Source organism: Salvelinus fontinalis, chromosome 41 (genome assembly GCF_029448725.1).
Source record: "Salvelinus fontinalis isolate EN_2023a chromosome 41, ASM2944872v1, whole genome shotgun sequence".
NCBI lineage: Eukaryota > Metazoa > Chordata > Actinopteri > Salmoniformes > Salmonidae > Salvelinus > Salvelinus fontinalis.
Window position 1 is genome coordinate 4,433,085 of NC_074705.1, and position 19,578 is coordinate 4,452,662.

Here is a 19,578-nt window from a genome sequence, read left to right on the forward strand (position 1 = left end):
CTTAGTCTATGTATTACTCATCTCATATGTATATACTGTATTCTATTCTACTGTATCTTAGTTTATGTATTACTCATCTATGTATATACTGTATTCTATTCTACTGTATTCTATTCTACTCTATTCTACTCTATTCTATGCTGCTCTGACGTTGCTCGTCCATATATTTATATATTCTTAATTCCTTTACTTAGATTTGTGTGTATTGGATATACGTTGTGTAATTTGTTAGATATTACTTGTTAGATATTACTTGTTATATATTACTGCGCTGTCAGAGATTAGACACACAACCATTTCACTACACCCGCGATAACATCTGCTAAGAAACGTGTAAGTGACCATTAAAATGTGATTTGATTAATTTACAGAGTTGGAGCTCTGTTTTATCAAGGAGGAAGGGCACGAGGCGAAAGACAGATGTCAACATGAGTGTCTCTTGTATTTAATGACTGTATCTTAGTTTTCCTTTCATTCTAACAATGTCTATATCATAACGGGTATCTTTACAACTTTAACATACAAGAATTAACCAATAAATGTATTTTATAAAGCCCTTTTTACATCAGCTGATATCTCAAAGTGTTATACAGAAACCCAGCCTAAAACAGCAAGCAATGCAAGCAATGCAGGTGTAGAAGCACGGTGGCTAGGAAAAACTCCCTAGAAAGGTAGGAACAGAGGAAGAAACCTAGAGAGGAACCAGCGTCACACCCTGGCCTTAGTTATCTTTGTTTTCATTATTATTTTAGTTAGGTCAGGGTGTGACATGGGGAAGTTTGTGTGTTTTTGTATTGTCTAGGGTGTTGTATGGTTTAGGGGGTTAAATAGAGTAGATGGGTTAGTGTTCAGTGTAGGTGTCTAGGAAAGTCTATGGTTGCCTGAATTGGTTCTCAATCAGACAGCTGGTTATTGTTGTCTCTGATTGGGAGCCATATTTAAGGCAACCATAGGCTTTAGCTGTTTGTGGGTAATTGTCTATGTGTAGTGTTTGTGTCAGCACTATTTATATGTATAGCTTCACGGTCGTCAGTTTGTTATTTTGGTAGTTTTTGTATAGTTGTTTGTTTCTTGTTTTTTCTCTCTTCTTTAAATAAAGAATATGTATTTTGCACACGCTGCACCTTGGTCCACTTTCTCACAAGAAGACGATCGTGACAACCAGGCTTTGAGGGGTGGCTAGGAAAAACTCCCTAGAAAGGTAGGAACCTAGGAAGAAACCTAGAGAGGAACAAAGCTATGAGGGGAGGCTAGGAAAAACTCCCTAGAAAGGCAGGAACCTAGGTATCACACCCTTGATCTGTTTCACTGTGTCCTTGTGATTGTCTCCCCTCCAGGTGTCACTTATTTTCCCCAGTGTATTTATCCCTGTGTTTCCTGCCTCTCTGTGTATTTATCCCTGGGTTTCCTGTCTCTGTGTATTTATCCCTGTGTTTCCTGTCTCTCTGTGTATTTATCCCTGTGTTTCCTGTCTCTCTGTGTATTTATCCCTGTGTTTCCTGTCTCTCTGTGTATTTATCCCTGTGTTTCCTGCCTCTCTGTGTATTTATCCCTGTGTTTCCTGTCTCTCTGTGTATTTATCCCTGTTTCATGTCTCTCTGTGTATTTATCCCTGTGTTTCCTGTCTCTCTGTGTATTTATCCCTGTGTTTCCTGTCTCTCTGTGTATTTATCCCTGTGTTTCCTGTCTCTCTGTGTATTTATCCCTGTTTCATGTCTCTCTGTGTATTTATCCCTGTGTTTCCTGTCTCTCTGTGTATTTATCCCTGTGTTTCCTGTCTCTCTGTGTATTTATCCCTGTGTTTCCTGTCTCTCTGTGTATTTATCCCTGTATTTCCTGTCTCTCTGTGTATTTATCCCTGTGTTTCCTGTCTCTCTGTGTATTTATCCCTGTGTTTCCTGTCTCTCTGTGTAATATCTAACAAGTAATATCTAACAAATTACACAACGTATATCCAATACACACAAATCTAAGTAAAGGAATTAAGAATATATAAATATATGGACGAGCAACGTCAGAGCAGCATGGACTAAGATGCAGTAGAATAGAATACAGTATATACATATATGATGAGTAATGCATAGACTAAGATACAGTAAAATAGTATAGAATACTGTACTGTAGTATAGTACTGTAGTCTAACAGAACCACTGTAGTCTAATAGTACTGTAGTCTACTAGTACTGTAGTCTAATAGTACTGTAGTCTAATAGTACTGTAGTCTAATAGTACTGTAGTCTAACAGTACTGTAGTCTAATAGTACCGTAGTCTAACAGTACTGTAGTCTAATAGTACTGTAGTCTAATAGTACTGTAGTCTAATAGTACTGTAGTCTAATAGTACTGTAGTCTAATAGAACCACTGTAGTCTAACAGAACCACTGTAGTCTAACAGAACTGTAGTCTAATAGTACTGGAGTCTAACAGAACTGTAGTCTAACAGAACCACTGTAGTCTAACAGAACTGTAGTCTAATAGTACTGGAGTCTAACAGAACTGTAGTCTAATAGTACTAGTCTAACAGAACTGTAGTCTAATAGTACTGTAGTCTAATAGTACTGTAGTCTAATAGTACTGTAGTCTAATAGTACTGTAGTCTAACAGAACCACTGTAGTCTAATAGTACTGTAGTCTAATAGTACTGTAGTCTAATAGTACTGTAGTCTAATAGTACTGTAGTCTAATAGTACTGTAGTCTAACAGAACTGTAGTCTAATAGTACTGTAGTCTAACAGAACCACTGTAGTCTAATAGTACTGTAGTCTAATAGTACTGTAGTCTAATAGTACTGTAGTCTAATAGTACTGTAGTCTAACAGAACCACTGTAGTCTAATAGTACTGTAGTCTAATAGTACTAGTCTAACAGAACTGTAGTCTAATAGTACTAGTCTAATAGTACTAGTCTAACAGAACTGTAGTCTAATAGTACTAGTCTAACAGAACTGTAGTCTAATAGTACTAGTCTAATAGTACTGTAGTCTAATAGTACTGTAGTCTAATAGTACTAGTCTAATAGTACTAGTCTAACAGAACTGTAGTCTAATAGTACTGTAGTCTAATAGTACTAGTCTAACAGAACTGTAGTCTAATAGTACTGTAGTCTAATAGTACTGTAGTCTAACAGTACTGTAGTCTAATAGTACTGTAGTCTAATAGTACTAGTCTAACAGAACTGTAGTCTAATAGTACTAGTCTAACTGTAAATGAAGTTCACTAGGACATGACAACACGATGATACACAGGGAGACCGTGTGACTAATACATTATAATAGCATCACTCTGCTGGTCCTCCTGTAATCAGCATATTCCTGTTAGCTAGGCCCAAGGTCATCATTAACTCTCATCATCACTTTCTCTTTACCCCTCTAAGGTTGCGTCCCAAGCGGCAACCCATTCCATGTTTAGTGCACTACTTTGTCCAGGGGCCCATGGGTTAACTGTCGTACTCTTCTGGTCAGTAGTGCACTATACGTGGAATAGGGTGCCGACTGGGACACACCCTAAAATGAATTACCTACATAATTTATGAGCTCAATCTGCATTTCCTCATAACTTAAAGAACACCTGTATTTGAGATAAAGTATTGTTTTAAAATATTCTAATATATAACGAATGAGTTTCATAAAACTACGACTTACCATTTTTCTTTGTCTTTGTCTCAGTGATGATGGACTATAGAAGGGGACATCTCTAACAGGTCTTTGTCTCAGTGATGGTGGACTATAGAAGGGGACGTCTCTAACAGGTCTTTGTCTCAGTGATGGTGGACTATAGAAGGGGACGTCTCTAACAGGTCTTTGTCTCAGTGATGGTGGACTATAGAAGGGGACGTCTCTAACAGGTGATTGTCACAGTGATGGTGGACTATAGAAGGGGACATCTTGAACAGGTCTTTGTCTCAGTGATGGTGGACTATAGAAGGGGACATCTCTAACAGGTGATTGTCACAGTGATGGTGGACTATAGAAGGGGACATCTTGAACAGGTCTTTGTCTCAGTGATGGTGGACTATAGAAGGGGGCATCTCTAACATGTCTTTGTCTCAGTGATGGTGGACTATAGAAGGGGACATCTTTAACAGGTCTTTGTCTCAGTGATGGTGGACTATGGAAGGGGACATCTCTAACAGGTCTCTGTCTCAGTGATGGTGGACTATAGAAGGGGATATCTCCAACAGGTGTTTGTCTCAGTGATGGTGGGCTATAGAAGGGGACATCTCTTACATGTCTTTGTCTCAGTGATGGTGGACTATAGAAGGGGACATCTCTAACAGGTCTTTGTCTCAGTGATGGTGGACTATAGAAGGGGACATCTCTAACAGGTCTTTGTCTCAGTGATGGTGGACTATAGAAGGGGACATCTCTAACAGGTGTTTGTCTCAGTGATGGTGGACTATAGAAGGGGACATCTCTAACAGGTGTTTGTCTCAGTGATGGTGAACTATAGAAGGGGACATCTCTAACAGGTCTTTGTCTCAGTGATGGTGGACTATAGAAGGGGACATCTTTAACATGTCTTTGTCTCAGTGATGGTGGACTATAGAAGGGGACATCTCTAACAGGTCTTTGTCTCAGTGATGGTGGACTATAGAAGGGGACATCTCTAACAGGTCTCTGTCTCAGTGATGGTGGACTATAGAAGGGGACAACTCTAACAGGTCTTTGTCTCAGTGATGGTGGACTATAGAAGGGGACATCTCTAATAGGTCTCTGTCTCAGTGATGGTGGACTATAGAAGGGGACATCTTTAACAGGTCTCTGTCTCAGTGATGGTGGACTATAGAAGGGGACATCTTTAACAGGTCTTTGTCTCAGTGATGGTGGACTATATAAGGGGACGTCTCTAACAGGTCTTTGTCTCAGTGATGGTGGACTATAGAAGGAGACATCTCTAACAGGTCTCTGTCTCAGTGATGGTGGACTATAGAAGGGGACATCTCTAATAGGTCTTTGTCTCAGTGATGGTGGACTATAGAAGGGGACATCTCTAATAGGTCTTTGTCTCAGTGATGGTGGACTATAGAAGGAGACATCTCTAACATGTCTTTGTCTCAGTGATGGTGGACTATAGAAGGGGACATCTCTAATAGGTCTTTGTCTCAGTGATGGTGGACTATAGAAGGAGACATCTCTAACATGTCTTTGTCTCAGTGATGGTGGACTATAGAAGGGGACATCTCTAACAGGTCTTTGTCTCAGTGATGGTGGACTATAGAAGGGGACATCTCTAACATGTCTTTGTCTCAGTGATGGTGGACTATAGAAGGAGACATCTCTAATAGGTCTTTGTCTCAGTGATGGTGGACTATAGAAGGAGACATCTCTAACAGGTCTTTGTCTCAGTGATGGTGGACTATAGAAGGGGACATCTCTAACATGTCTTTGTCTCAGTGATGGTGGACTATAGAAGGAGACATCTCTAATAGGTCTTTGTCTCAGTGATGGTGGACTATAGAAGGAGACATCTCTAACAGGTGTTTGTCTCAGTGATGGTGGACTATAGAAGGGGACATCTCTAACAGGTGTTTGTCTCAGTGATGGTGGACTATAGAAGGAGACATCTCTAACATGTCTTTGTCTCAGTGATGGTGGACTATAGAAGGGGACATCTCTAACAGGTCTCTGTCTCAGTGATGGTGGACTATAGAAGGGGACATCTCTAACAGGTCTTTGTCTCAGTGATGGTGGACTATAGAAGGGGGCATCTCTAACATGTCTTTGTCTCAGTGATGGTGGACTATAGAAGGGGACATCTCTAACAGGTGTTTGTCTCAGTGATGGTGGACTATAGAAGGAGACATCTCTAACATGTCTTTGTCTCAGTGATGGTGGACTATAGAAGGGGACATCTCTAACAGGTCTCTGTCTCAGTGATGGTGGACTATAGAAGGGGACATCTCTAACATGTCTTTGTCTCAGTGAAGGTGGACTATAGAAGGGGACATCTCTAACAGGTGTTTGTCTCAGTGATGGTGGACTATAGAAGGGGACATCTCTAACAGGTCTTTGTCTCAGTGATGGTGGACTATAGAAGGGGACATCTCTAACAGGTCTCTGTCTCAGTGATGGTGGGCTATAGAAGGGGACATCTCTTACATGTCTTTGTCTCAGTGATGGTGGACTATAGAAGGGGACATCTCTAACAGGTCTTTGTCTCAGTGATGGTGGACTATAGAAGGGGACATCTCTAACAGGTCTCTGTCTCAGTGATGGTGGACTATAGAAGGGGACATCTCTAACAGGTCTTTGTCTCAGTGATGGTGGACTATAGAAGGGGGCATCTCTAACATGTCTTTGTCTCAGTGATGGTGGACTATAGAAGGGGACATCTCTAACAGGTGTTTGTCTCAGTGATGGTGGACTATAGAAGGAGACATCTCTAACATGTCTTTGTCTCAGTGATGGTGGACTATAGAAGGGGACATCTCTAACAGGTCTCTGTCTCAGTGATGGTGGACTATAGAAGGGGACATCTCTAACATGTCTTTGTCTCAGTGAAGGTGGACTATAGAAGGGGACATCTCTAACAGGTGTTTGTCTCAGTGATGGTGGACTATAGAAGGGGACATCTCTAACAGGTCTTTGTCTCAGTGATGGTGGACTATAGAAGGGGACATCTCTAACAGGTCTTTGTCTCAGTGATGGTGGACTATAGAAGGAGACATCTCTAGCAGGTCTTTGTCTCAGTGATGGTGAACTATAGAAGGGGACATCTCTACCAGGTCTTTGTCTCAGTGATGGTGGACTATAGAAGGAGACATCTCCAACATGTCTTTGTCTCAGTGATGGTGGACTATAGAAGGGGACATCTCCAACATGTCTTTGTCTCAGTGATGGTGGACTATAGAAGGGGACATCTCCAACAGGTCTTTGTCTCAGTGATGGTGGACTATAGAAGGGGACATCTCTAACATGTCTTTGTCTCAGTGATGGTGGACTATAGAAGGGGACATCTCTAACAGGTGTTTGTCTCAGTGATGGTGGACTATAGAAGGAGACATCTCTAACATGTCTTTGTCTCAGTGATGGTGGACTATAGAAGGAGACATCTCTAACAGGTGTTTGTCTCAGTGATGGTGAACTATAGAAGGGGACATCTCTAACAGGTCTTTGTCTCAGTGATGGTGGACTATAGAAGAGGACATCTGTAACAGGTCTTTGTCTCAGTGATGGTGGACTATAGAAGGGGACATCTCTAACATGTCTTTGTCCCAGTGATGGTGGACTATAGAAGGGGACATCTCTAAGTGGTCTTTGTCTCAGTGATGGTGGACTACAGAAGGGGACATCTCTAAGTGGTCTTTGTCTCAGTGATGGTGGACTATAGAAGGGGACATCTCTAAGTGGTCTTTGTCTCAGTGATGGTGGACTATAGAAGGGGACATCTCTAAGTGGTCTTTGTCTCAGTGATGGTGGACTATAGAAGGAGACATCTCTAACAGGTCTTTGTCTCAGTGATGGTGGACTATAGAAGGGGACATCTTGAACAGGTCTTTGTCTCAGTGATGGTGGACTATAGAAGGGGACATCTCTAACAGTTCTTTGTCTCAGTGATGGTGGACTATAGAAGGGGACATCTCTAACATGTCTTTGTCTCAGTGATGGTGGACTATAGAAGGGGACATCTCTAACATGTCTTTGTCTCAGTGATGGTGGACTATAGCAGGAGACATCTCTAACAGGTCTTTGTCTCAGTGATGGTGGACTATAGAAGGGGACATCTCTAACATGTCTTTGTCTCAGTGATGGTGGACTATAGAAGGAGACATCTCTAACAGGTCTTTGTCTCAGTGATGGTGGACTATAGAAGGGGACATCTCTAACATGTCTTTGTCTCAGTGGTGGTGGACTATAGAAGGGGGACATCTCTAACATGTCTTTGTCTCAGTGATGGTGGACTATAGAAGGAGACATCTCTAACAGGTCTTTGTCTCAGTGATGGTGGACTATAGAAGGGGACATCTCTAAAAGGTCTTTGTCTCAGTGATGGTGGACTATAGAAGGGGACATCTCTAACAGGTGTTTGTCTCAGTGATGGTGGACTATAGAAGGGGACATCTCTAACAGGTCTTTGTCTCAGTGATGGTGGACTATAGAAGGGGACATCTCTAAGTGGTGTTTGTCTCAGTGATGGTGGACTATAGAAGGGGACATCTCTAACAGGTCTTTGTCTCAGTGATGGTGGACTATAGAAGGGGACATCTCTAAGTGGTGTTTGTCTCAGTGATGGTGGACTATAGAAGGGGACATCTCTAACAGGTCTTTGTCTCAGTGATGGTGGACTATAGAAGGGGACATCTCTAACAGGTCTTTGTCTCAGTGATGGTGGACTATAGAAGGGGACATCTCTAAGTGGTGTTTGTCTCAGTGATGGTGGACTATAGAAGGGGACATCTCTAACAGGTCTCTGTCTCAGTGATGGTGGACTATAGAAGGGGACATCTCTAACATGTCTTTGTCTCAGTGAAGGTGGACTATAGAAGGGGACATCTCTAACAGGTGTTTGTCTCAGTGATGGTGGACTATAGAAGGGGACATCTCTAACAGGTCTTTGTCTCAGTGATGGTGGACTATAGAAGGGGACATCTCTAACAGGTCTTTGTCTCAGTGATGGTGGACTATAGAAGGAGACATCTCTAGCAGGTCTTTGTCTCAGTGATGGTGAACTATAGAAGGGGACATCTCTACCAGGTCTTTGTCTCAGTGATGGTGGACTATAGAAGGAGACATCTCCAACATGTCTTTGTCTCAGTGATGGTGGACTATAGAAGGGGACATCTCCAACATGTCTTTGTCTCAGTGATGGTGGACTATAGAAGGGGACATCTCCAACAGGTCTTTGTCTCAGTGATGGTGGACTATAGAAGGGGACATCTCTAACATGTCTTTGTCTCAGTGATGGTGGACTATAGAAGGGGACATCTCTAACAGGTGTTTGTCTCAGTGATGGTGGACTATAGAAGGAGACATCTCTAACATGTCTTTGTCTCAGTGATGGTGGACTATAGAAGGAGACATCTCTAACAGGTGTTTGTCTCAGTGATGGTGAACTATAGAAGGGGACATCTCTAACAGGTCTTTGTCTCAGTGATGGTGGACTATAGAAGAGGACATCTGTAACAGGTCTTTGTCTCAGTGATGGTGGACTATAGAAGGGGACATCTCTAACATGTCTTTGTCCCAGTGATGGTGGACTATAGAAGGGGACATCTCTAAGTGGTCTTTGTCTCAGTGATGGTGGACTACAGAAGGGGACATCTCTAAGTGGTCTTTGTCTCAGTGATGGTGGACTATAGAAGGGGACATCTCTAAGTGGTCTTTGTCTCAGTGATGGTGGACTATAGAAGGGGACATCTCTAAGTGGTCTTTGTCTCAGTGATGGTGGACTATAGAAGGAGACATCTCTAACAGGTCTTTGTCTCAGTGATGGTGGACTATAGAAGGGGACATCTTGAACAGGTCTTTGTCTCAGTGATGGTGGACTATAGAAGGGGACATCTCTAACAGTTCTTTGTCTCAGTGATGGTGGACTATAGAAGGGGACATCTCTAACATGTCTTTGTCTCAGTGATGGTGGACTATAGAAGGGGACATCTCTAACATGTCTTTGTCTCAGTGATGGTGGACTATAGCAGGAGACATCTCTAACAGGTCTTTGTCTCAGTGATGGTGGACTATAGAAGGGGACATCTCTAACATGTCTTTGTCTCAGTGATGGTGGACTATAGAAGGAGACATCTCTAACAGGTCTTTGTCTCAGTGATGGTGGACTATAGAAGGGGACATCTCTAACATGTCTTTGTCTCAGTGGTGGTGGACTATAGAAGGGGGACATCTCTAACATGTCTTTGTCTCAGTGATGGTGGACTATAGAAGGAGACATCTCTAACAGGTCTTTGTCTCAGTGATGGTGGACTATAGAAGGGGACATCTCTAAAAGGTCTTTGTCTCAGTGATGGTGGACTATAGAAGGGGACATCTCTAACAGGTGTTTGTCTCAGTGATGGTGGACTATAGAAGGGGACATCTCTAACAGGTCTTTGTCTCAGTGATGGTGGACTATAGAAGGGGACATCTCTAAGTGGTGTTTGTCTCAGTGATGGTGGACTATAGAAGGGGACATCTCTAACAGGTCTTTGTCTCAGTGATGGTGGACTATAGAAGGGGACATCTCTAAGTGGTGTTTGTCTCAGTGATGGTGGACTATAGAAGGGGACATCTCTAACAGGTCTTTGTCTCAGTGATGGTGGACTATAGAAGGGGACATCTCTAACAGGTCTTTGTCTCAGTGATGGTGGACTATAGAAGGGGACATCTCTAAGTGGTGTTTGTCTCAGTGATGGTGGACTATAGAAGGGGACATCTCTAAGTGGTGTTTGTCTCAGTGATGGTGGACTATAGAAGGGGACATCTCTAACAGGTGTTTGTCTCAGTGATGGTGGACTATAGAGGGGGACATCTCTAACAGGTCTTTGTCTCAGTGATGGTGGACTATAGAGGGGGACATCTCTAAGTGGTGTTTGTCTCAGTGATGGTGGACTATAGAGGGGGACATCTCTAACAGGTGTTTGTCTCAGTGATGGTGGACTATAGAGGGGGACATCTCTAACATATTCTCTGACATGTTCATTTAAAATGGCAGTGATGCAGTCATACATCAAAGTGATACATTGTATTAAAACTGTAAGTCATCAAGAGACAATTGTTATTTTGTTAATAAAATGTTTATTTGTACTCATTCATAATTATTCTGTATACAAGAACGTGTAAGAAAACCCAAACAAGCAATCCATTGACCTTTTTTTCCGTCCGACGGACGATCGTCCCGATCCACCCCGACTAGTTTAATGCAGCAGCAGTGTACTCTGGGAATAACTTAAAACTATGAAATGAGGCTCCTCACTTCTCCTTCAGAAACATTAAACTTTAAGTGTCTAATTAAAACGTAGTACCTCCTTCACGTCTTTCTGTCGGACAAGACGGCACATCATTTCGCGGAACATAAACAGTATTTAAAAGTTAACTTATAGAATAATAGAAAAAGTGGAAATTAAAGGAAAACAAAACAATCGTGATGGTAGATCTCTTTTTGGGATAGTTATTTTTTTTTAAACCAAACATTGATACTCTGCCATCCACCCAAGACAGATTTATAACTTAGAGTTTTGAATCTGATGACAAATAAACTGATGAACTCAAACAGAAGTCATGAATTCAGTCAGAGGAGAGGAGAGGTTAGCAACACATGGAGACTCAAACAGAAGTCATGAATTCAGTCAGAGGAGAGAAGAGGTTACCAACACATGGAAACTCAAACAGAAGTCATGAATTCAGCCAGAGGAGAGGAGAGGTTAGCAACACATGGAGACTCAAACAGAAGTCATGAATTCAGTCAGAGGAGAGAAGAGGTTACCAACACATGGAAACTAACACAGAAGTCATGAATTCAGCCAGAGGAGAGGAGAGGTTAGCAACACATGGAGACTCAAACAGAAGTCATGAAATCAGTCAGAGGAGAGGAGAGGTTACCAACACATGGAGACTCAAACAGAAGCCATGAATTCAGTCAGAGGAGAGGAGAGGTTACCAACACATGGAGACTCAAACAGAAGTCATGAAATCAGTCAGAGGAGAGGAGAGGTTACCAACACATGGAAACTAACACAGAAGTCATGAATTCAGCCAGAGGAGAGGAGAGGTTAGCAACACATGGAGACTCAAACAGAAGTCATGAAATCAGTCAGAGGAGAGGAGAGGTTACCAACACATGGAGACTCAAACAGAAGCCATGAATTCAGTCAGAGGAGAGGAGAGGTTACCAACACATGGAGACTCAAACAGAAGTCATGAAATCAGTCAGAGGAGAGGAGAGGTTACCAACACATGGAAACTAACACAGAAGCCATGAATTCAGCCAGAGGAGAGGAGAGGTTACCAACACATGGAGACTCAAACAGAAGCCATGAATTCAGTCAGAGGAGAGGAGAGGTTACCAACACATGGAGACTCAAACAGAAGTCATGAAATCAGTCAGAGGAGAGGAGAGGTTACCAACACATGGAGACTCAAACAGAAGCCATGAATTCAGTCAGAGGAGAGGAGAGGTTACCAACACATGGAAACTCAAACAGAAGCCATGAATTCAGTCAGAGGAGAGGAGAGGTTACCAACACATGGAGACTCAAACAGAAGCCATGAATTCAGTCAGAGGAGAGGAGAGGTTACCAACACATGGAGACTCAAACAGAAGTCATGAAATCAGTCAGAGGAGAGGAGAGGTTACCAACACATGGAAACTAACACAGAAGTCATGAATTCAGCCAGAGGAGAGAAGAGGTTACCAACACATGGAGACTCAAACAGAAGTCATGAATTCAGCCAGAGAAGAGAAGAGGTTACCAACACATGGAAACTCAAACAGAAGTCATGAATTCAGCCAGAGAAGAGGAGAGGTTACCAACAAATGGAGACTCAAACAGAAGTCATGAATTCAGCCAGAGGAGAGAAGAGGTTACCAACACATGGAAACTCAAACAGAAGTCATGAATTCAGCCAGAGGAGAGGAGAGGTTACCAACACATGGAGACTCAAACAGAAGTCATGAATTCAGCCAGAGGAGAGAAGAGGTAAGACCGAACATTTCAGACAGTAATATCTCTCCACTGTTCATAGCTGCCCTCAGGCAACTGAATTAAACAAAAAAATAAATCAGTTTTGCCCTTCAAACACAGTCCCATATGAATGTTTTAACATGTTTACACATGACAATATGTGTTGACGTCTGTAAACAATCCTAGTGAGGTGCAGAATGCTGGTATGATGTATGAATTGGGGGAGGGTCCTTATTTCAGGAAGCAGAATGTTGGTATGATGTATGAATTGGGGGAGGGACCTTATTTCAGGAAGCAGAATGTTGGTATGATGTATGAATTGGGGGAGGGACCTTATTTCAGGAAGCAGAATGTTGGTATGATGTATGAATTGGGGGAGGGTCCTTATTTCAGGAAGCAGAATGTTGGTATGATGTATGAATTGGGGGAGGGACCTAATTTCAGGAAGCAGAATGTTGGTATGATGTATGAATTGGGGGAGGGTCCTTATTTCAGGAAGCAGAATGTTGGTATGATGTATGAATTAGGGGAGGGACCTTATTTCAGGAAGCAGAAGTTGGTATGATGTATGAATTAGGGGAGGGACCTTATTTCAGGAAGCAGAATGTTGGTATGATGTATGAATTAGGGGAGGGACCTTATTTCAGGAAGCAGAACGTTGGTGTGATGTATGAATTGGGGGAGGGTCCTTATTTCAGGAAGCAGAATGTTGGTATGATGTATGAATTGGGGGAGGGACCTTATTTCAGGAAGCAGAACGTGGCGAGTGCGTGGCTTGAGCGAAGACGTGAGATACATCTCATTATGGTGCGTGTTTAAATAGAGATAACTTGACAATAAAATATGTACTTGTGTAGGAACCTCTAAAGAATCATATTTGATTGGTTTTGAACATATTTTGTTATTTTAATAAATATCGTGTATTGTTGTTGTTGTTGTTGTCTCAGGGAAACGTTGTGGAGTTCAGGGAGATGCTGAAAGAAAAACACGGCATTTGATGTAAAATGATGGCCTTGGTCAATGTTTTTTTGCCAACATATCCACTGATATTTACTGGTAGTGGACACACAGGGACACAAAGGAGCCCGGTTGTCCAGTTAGGATCGTCCCCCTCTCATCGTGAGGACAGTGAGCTTGAGGAACAACGTACCTTAGAATCAGGTTTGAATCAGAACAGATTAGAGCAGAGCAGAGTAGAACAGAACAGATTAGAGCAGATTAGAGCAGAACAGAACAGATTAGAGTAGAACAGAACAGATTAGAGCAGAGCAGAGTAGAGCAGATTAGAGCAGAGCAGAACAGAACAGATTAGAGCAGAGCAGATTAGAGCAGATTAGAGCAGATTAGAGCAGAACAGAGTAGAACAGAACAGATTAGAGCAGAGCAGAACAGAACAGATTAGAGCAGAGCAGAACAGAACAGATTAGAGCAGAGCAGATTAGAGCAGATTAGAGCAGATTAGAGCAGAACAGAGTAGAACAGAACAGATTAGAGCAGAGCAGAACAGAACAGATTAGAGCAGAGCAGAACAGAACAGATTAGAGCAGAGCAGATTAGAGCAGATTAGAGCAGATTAGAGCAGAACAGAGTAGAACAGAACAGATTAGAGCAGAGCAGAGTAGAACAGAACAGATTAGAACAGAACAGATTAGAGCAGAGCAGAACAGAACAGATTAGAGCAGAGCAGATTAGAGCAGATTAGAGCAGAACAGAGTAGAACAGAACAGATTAGAGCAGAGCAGAGTAGAACAGAACAGATTAGAGCAGAGCAGAGTAGAACAGAACAGATTAGAGCAGAGCAGATTAGAGCAGAGCAGAACAGAACAGATTAGAGCAGAGCAGATTAGAGCAGAGCAGAACAGAACAGATTAGAGCAGATTAGAGCAGAGCAGATTAGAGCAGAACAGATTAGAGCAGAGCAGAACAGAACAGATTAGAGCAGATTAGAGCAGAGCAGATTAGAGCAGAACAGATTAGAACAGAGCAGATTAGAGCAGAGCAGAACAGAACAGATTAGAGCAGAGCAGATTAGAGCAGAGCAGAACAGAACAGATTAGAGCAGATTAGAGCAGAGCAGATTAGAGCAGAACAGATTAGAGCAGAGCAGAACAGAACAGATTAGAGCAGATTAGAGCAGAGCAGATTAGAGCAGAACAGATTAGAGCAGAGCAGATTAGAGCAGAACAGAGCAGATTAGAGCAGAACAGAACAGATTAGAGCAGAGCAGAACAGATTAGAGCAGAGCAGAACAGACTAGAGAAGAGCAGAGAAGAGCAGAGCAGATTAGAGCAGAACAGATTAGAGCAGAGCAGATTAGAGCAGAGCAGATTAGAGCAGAGCAGAGCAGATTAGAGCAGAACAGATTAGAGCAGAGCAGAATAGAGCAGAGCAGATTAGAGCAGAGCAGAACAGATTAGAGCAGGACAGACTAGAGCAGAGCAGAACAGACTAGAGAAGAGCAGAGAAGAGCAGAGCAGAACAGATTAGAGCAGAGCAGATTAGAGCAGAGCAGAGCAGAAAAGATTAGAGCAGAGCAGAACAGATTAGAGCAGAGCAGAACAGATTAGAGCAGAGCAGAACAGACTAGAGCAGAGCAGAACAGATTAGAGCAGAGCAGATTAGAGCAGAGCAGAACAGATTAGAGCAGAGCAGATTAGAGCAGAGCAGAACAGACTAGAGCAGAGCAGAACAGATTAGAGCAGAGCAGATTAGAGCAGAGCAGAACAGATTAGAGCAGAGCAGAACAGATTAGAGCAGAGCAGAACAGATTAGAGCAGAGCAGAACAGATTAGAGCAGAACAGATTAGAGCAGAACAGAGCAGAGCAGATTAGAGCAGAGCAGAACAGATTAGAGCAGAGCAGAACAGATTAGAGCAGAGCAGAACAGATTAGAGCAGAGCAGAACAGACTAGAGCAGAGCAGAACAGATTAGAGCAGAGCAGATTAGAGCAGAGCAGAACAGATTAGAGCAGAACAGATTAGAGCAGAGCAGAACAGATTAGAGCAGAGCAGAACAGATTAGAGCAGGACAGATTAGAGCAGAACAGAGCAGAGCAGATTAGAGCAGAGCAGAACAGATTAGAGCAGAGCAGAACAGATTAGAGCAGAGCAGAACAGATTAGAGCAGAGCAGAACAGACTAGAGCAGAGCAGAACAGATTAGAGCAGAGCAGATTAGAGCAGAGCAGAACAGATTAGAGCAGAACAGATTAGAGCAGAACAGAGCAGAGCAGAACAGAACAGATTAGAGCAGAGCAGAACAGATTAGAGCAGAACAGATTAGAGCAGAACAGAGCAGAGCAGATTAGAGCAGAGCAGAACAGATTAGAGCAGAGCAGAACAGATTAGAGCAGAGCAGAACAGATTAGAGCAGAACAGATTAGAGCAGAACAGAGCAGAGCAGATTAGAGCAGAGAAGAGCAGAGCAGATTAGAGCAGAACAGATTAGAGCAGAGCAGAACAGAACAGATTAGAGCAGATTAGAGCAGAGCAGATTAGAGCAGAACAGATTAGAACAGAGCAGATTAGAGCAGAGCAGAACAGAACAGATTAGAGCAGAGCAGATTAGAGCAGAGCAGAACAGAACAGATTAGAGCAGATTAGAGCAGAGCAGATTAGAGCAGAACAGATTAGAGCAGAGCAGAACAGAACAGATTAGAGCAGATTAGAGCAGAGCAGATTAGAGCAGAACAGATTAGAGCAGAGCAGATTAGAGCAGAACAGAGCAGATTAGAGCAGAACAGAACAGATTAGAGCAGAGCAGAACAGATTAGAGCAGAGCAGAACAGACTAGAGAAGAGCAGAGAAGAGCAGAGCAGATTAGAGCAGAACAGATTAGAGCAGAGCAGATTAGAGCAGAGCAGATTAGAGCAGAGCAGAGCAGATTAGAGCAGAACAGATTAGAGCAGAGCAGAATAGAGCAGAGCAGATTAGAGCAGAGCAGAACAGATTAGAGCAGAACAGACTAGAGCAGAGCAGAACAGACTAGAGAAGAGCAGAGAAGAGCAGAGCAGAACAGATTAGAGCAGAGCAGATTAGAGCAGAGCAGAGCAGAAAAGATTAGAGCAGAGCAGAACAGATTAGAGCAGAGCAGAACAGATTAGAGCAGAGCAGAACAGACTAGAGCAGAGCAGAACAGATTAGAGCAGAGCAGATTAGAGCAGAGCAGAACAGATTAGAGCAGAGCAGATTAGAGCAGAGCAGAACAGACTAGAGCAGAGCAGAACAGATTAGAGCAGAGCAGATTAGAGCAGAGCAGAACAGATTAGAGCAGAGCAGAACAGATTAGAGCAGAGCAGAACAGATTAGAGCAGAGCAGAACAGATTAGAGCAGAACAGATTAGAGCAGAACAGAGCAGAGCAGATTAGAGCAGAGCAGAACAGATTAGAGCAGAGCAGAACAGATTAGAGCAGAGCAGAACAGATTAGAGCAGAGCAGAACAGACTAGAGCAGAGCAGAACAGATTAGAGCAGAGCAGATTAGAGCAGAGCAGAACAGATTAGAGCAGAACAGATTAGAGCAGAGCAGAACAGATTAGAGCAGAGCAGAACAGATTAGAGCAGGACAGATTAGAGCAGAACAGAGCAGAGCAGATTAGAGCAGAGCAGAACAGATTAGAGCAGAGCAGAACAGATTAGAGCAGAGCAGAACAGATTAGAGCAGAGCAGAACAGACTAGAGCAGAGCAGAACAGATTAGAGCAGAGCAGATTAGAGCAGAGCAGAACAGATTAGAGCAGAACAGATTAGAGCAGAACAGAGCAGAGCAGAACAGAACAGATTAGAGCAGAGCAGAACAGATTAGAGCAGAACAGATTAGAGCAGAACAGAGCAGAGCAGATTAGAGCAGAGCAGAACAGATTAGAGCAGAGCAGAACAGATTAGAGCAGAGCAGAACAGATTAGAGCAGAACAGATTAGAGCAGAACAGAGCAGAGCAGATTAGAGCAGAACAGATTAGAGCAGAACAGATTAGAGCAGAACAGATTAGAGCAGAACAGATTAGAGCAGAACAGAGCAGAACAGAACAGATTAGAGCAGAGCAGATTAGAGCAGAGCAGAGCAGAACAGAACAGATTAGAGCAGAGCAGATTAGAGCAGAGCAGAACAGAACAGATTAGAGCAGATTAGAGCAGAGCAAATTAGAGCAGAACAGATTAGAGCAGAGCAGAACAGAACAGATTAGAGCAGATTAGAGCAGAGCAGATTAGAGCAGAACAGATTAGAGCAGAGCAGATTAGAGCAGAACAGAGCAGATTAGAGCAGAACAGAACAGATTAGAGCAGAGCAGAACAGATTAGAGCAGAGCAGAACAGACTAGAGAAGAGCAGAGAAGAGCAGAGCAGATTAGAGCAGAACAGATTAGAGCAGAGCAGATTAGAGCAGAGCAGATTAGAGCAGAGCAGAACAGATTAGAGCAGAGCAGATTAGAGCAGAACAGATTAGAGCAGAGCAGATTAGAGCAGAGCAGATTAGAGCAGAGCAGAACAGATTAGAGCAGAGCAGAACAGACTAGAGCAGAGCAGAACAGACTAGAGAAGAGCAGAGAAGAGCAGAGCAGAACAGATTAGAGCAGAGCAGATTAGAGCAGAGCAGAGCAGAAAAGATTAGAGCAGAGCAGAACAGATTAGAGCAGAGCAGAACAGATTAGAGCAGAGCAGAACAGACTAGAGCAGAGCAGAACAGATTAGAGCAGAGCAGATTAGAGCAGAGCAGAACAGATTAGAGCAGAACAGATTAGAGCAGAACAGATTAGAGCAGAACAGAGCAGAGCAGATTAGAGCAGAACAGATTAGAGCAGAACAGATTAGAGCAGAACAGAGCAGAACAGATTAGAGCAGAATAGATTAGAGCAGAACAGAGCAGAAGATTAGAGCAGAACAGATTAGAGCAGAACAGATTAGAGCAGAACAGAGCAGAACAGATTAGAGCAGAGCAGATTAGAACAGATTAGAGCAGAGAGATCTTTGGGAACAAAGCGGGATGCATCACTGCAACACCCACAACACTCCTCAGTCTACTACAGTATCCTACTGTGACCATATCTCTTCCTGGTGGGGGTCCAAAAGGGCTGTCCTGTTCCGGTTCCGTTTAGAGAACACCAACAGTTAGTATGACGACCGGCTGTCTGATTGGTGCCAGAGTCAGAGTAATGTCCTGGTGTCCTCCCAGCTGGTATTATCTCCTGGACCAGGACAGGCCTGTGAGAGATAGTAGCAGCAGTAATGTCCTGGTGTCCTCCCAGCTGGTATTATCTCCTGGACCAGGACAGGCCTGTGAGAGATAGTAGCAGCAGTAATGTCCTGGTGTCCTCCCAGCTGGTATTATCTCCTGGACCAGGACAGGCCTGTGAGAGATAGTAGCAGCAGTAATGTCCTGGTGTCCTCCCAGCTGGTATTATCTCCTGGACCAGGACAGGCCTGTGAGAGATAGTAGCAGCAGTAATGTCCTGGTGTCCTCCCAGCTGGTATTATCTCCTGGACCAGGACAGGCCTGTGAGAGATAGTAGCAGCAGTAATGTCCTGGTGTCCTCCCAGCTGGTATTATCTCCTGGCCCAGGACAGGCCTGTGAGAGATAGTAGCAGCAGTAATGTCCTGGTGTCCTCCCAGCTGGTATTATCTCCTGGCCCAGGACAGGCCTGTGAGAGATAGTAACAGCAGTAATGTCCTGGTGTCCTCCCAGCTGGTATTATCTCCTGGCCCAGGACAGGCTTGTGAGAGATAGTAGCAGCAGTAATGTCCTGGTGTCCTCCCAGCTGGTATTATCTCCTGGCCCAGGACAGGCCTGTGAGAGATAGTAGCAGCAGGAGAGATGGTCTGGAAGGATGTGGGGCGCTGCCCGCTGCAGCCGAAGCTCGCCCATCACTCCTGTCTGCTCCCACCACGGGGGCTTCTGAACCCACAAAGACAAACTCTGTGGTACATCCCTCTGTACAGCCACTGCCGCTGCCGCTGCCCTCGTCGCCTGGAGA

General features: G+C 43.4%; 1 protein-coding gene across 3 annotated transcripts in view; it reads right to left on the reverse strand.

Annotated features, from left to right (window-relative positions):
- Positions 1–10,701: 10,701 nt before the first annotated feature.
- Positions 10,702–19,578, reverse strand: part of LOC129840260 (glypican-6-like) — a 90,981-nt gene continuing 82,104 nt past the window's right edge. For 2 of the 3 annotated variants that reach the window (XM_055907996.1, XM_055907995.1), the window contains one exon: positions 10,702–19,571. In XM_055907996.1, coding sequence (XP_055763971.1) covers positions 19,369–19,571 — 203 coding nt within the window. In that variant the 3' untranslated portion in view covers positions 10,702–19,368. The remainder of the gene's footprint in view (positions 19,572–19,578) is intronic. The other variant, XR_008757181.1, reaches the window with a different exon arrangement.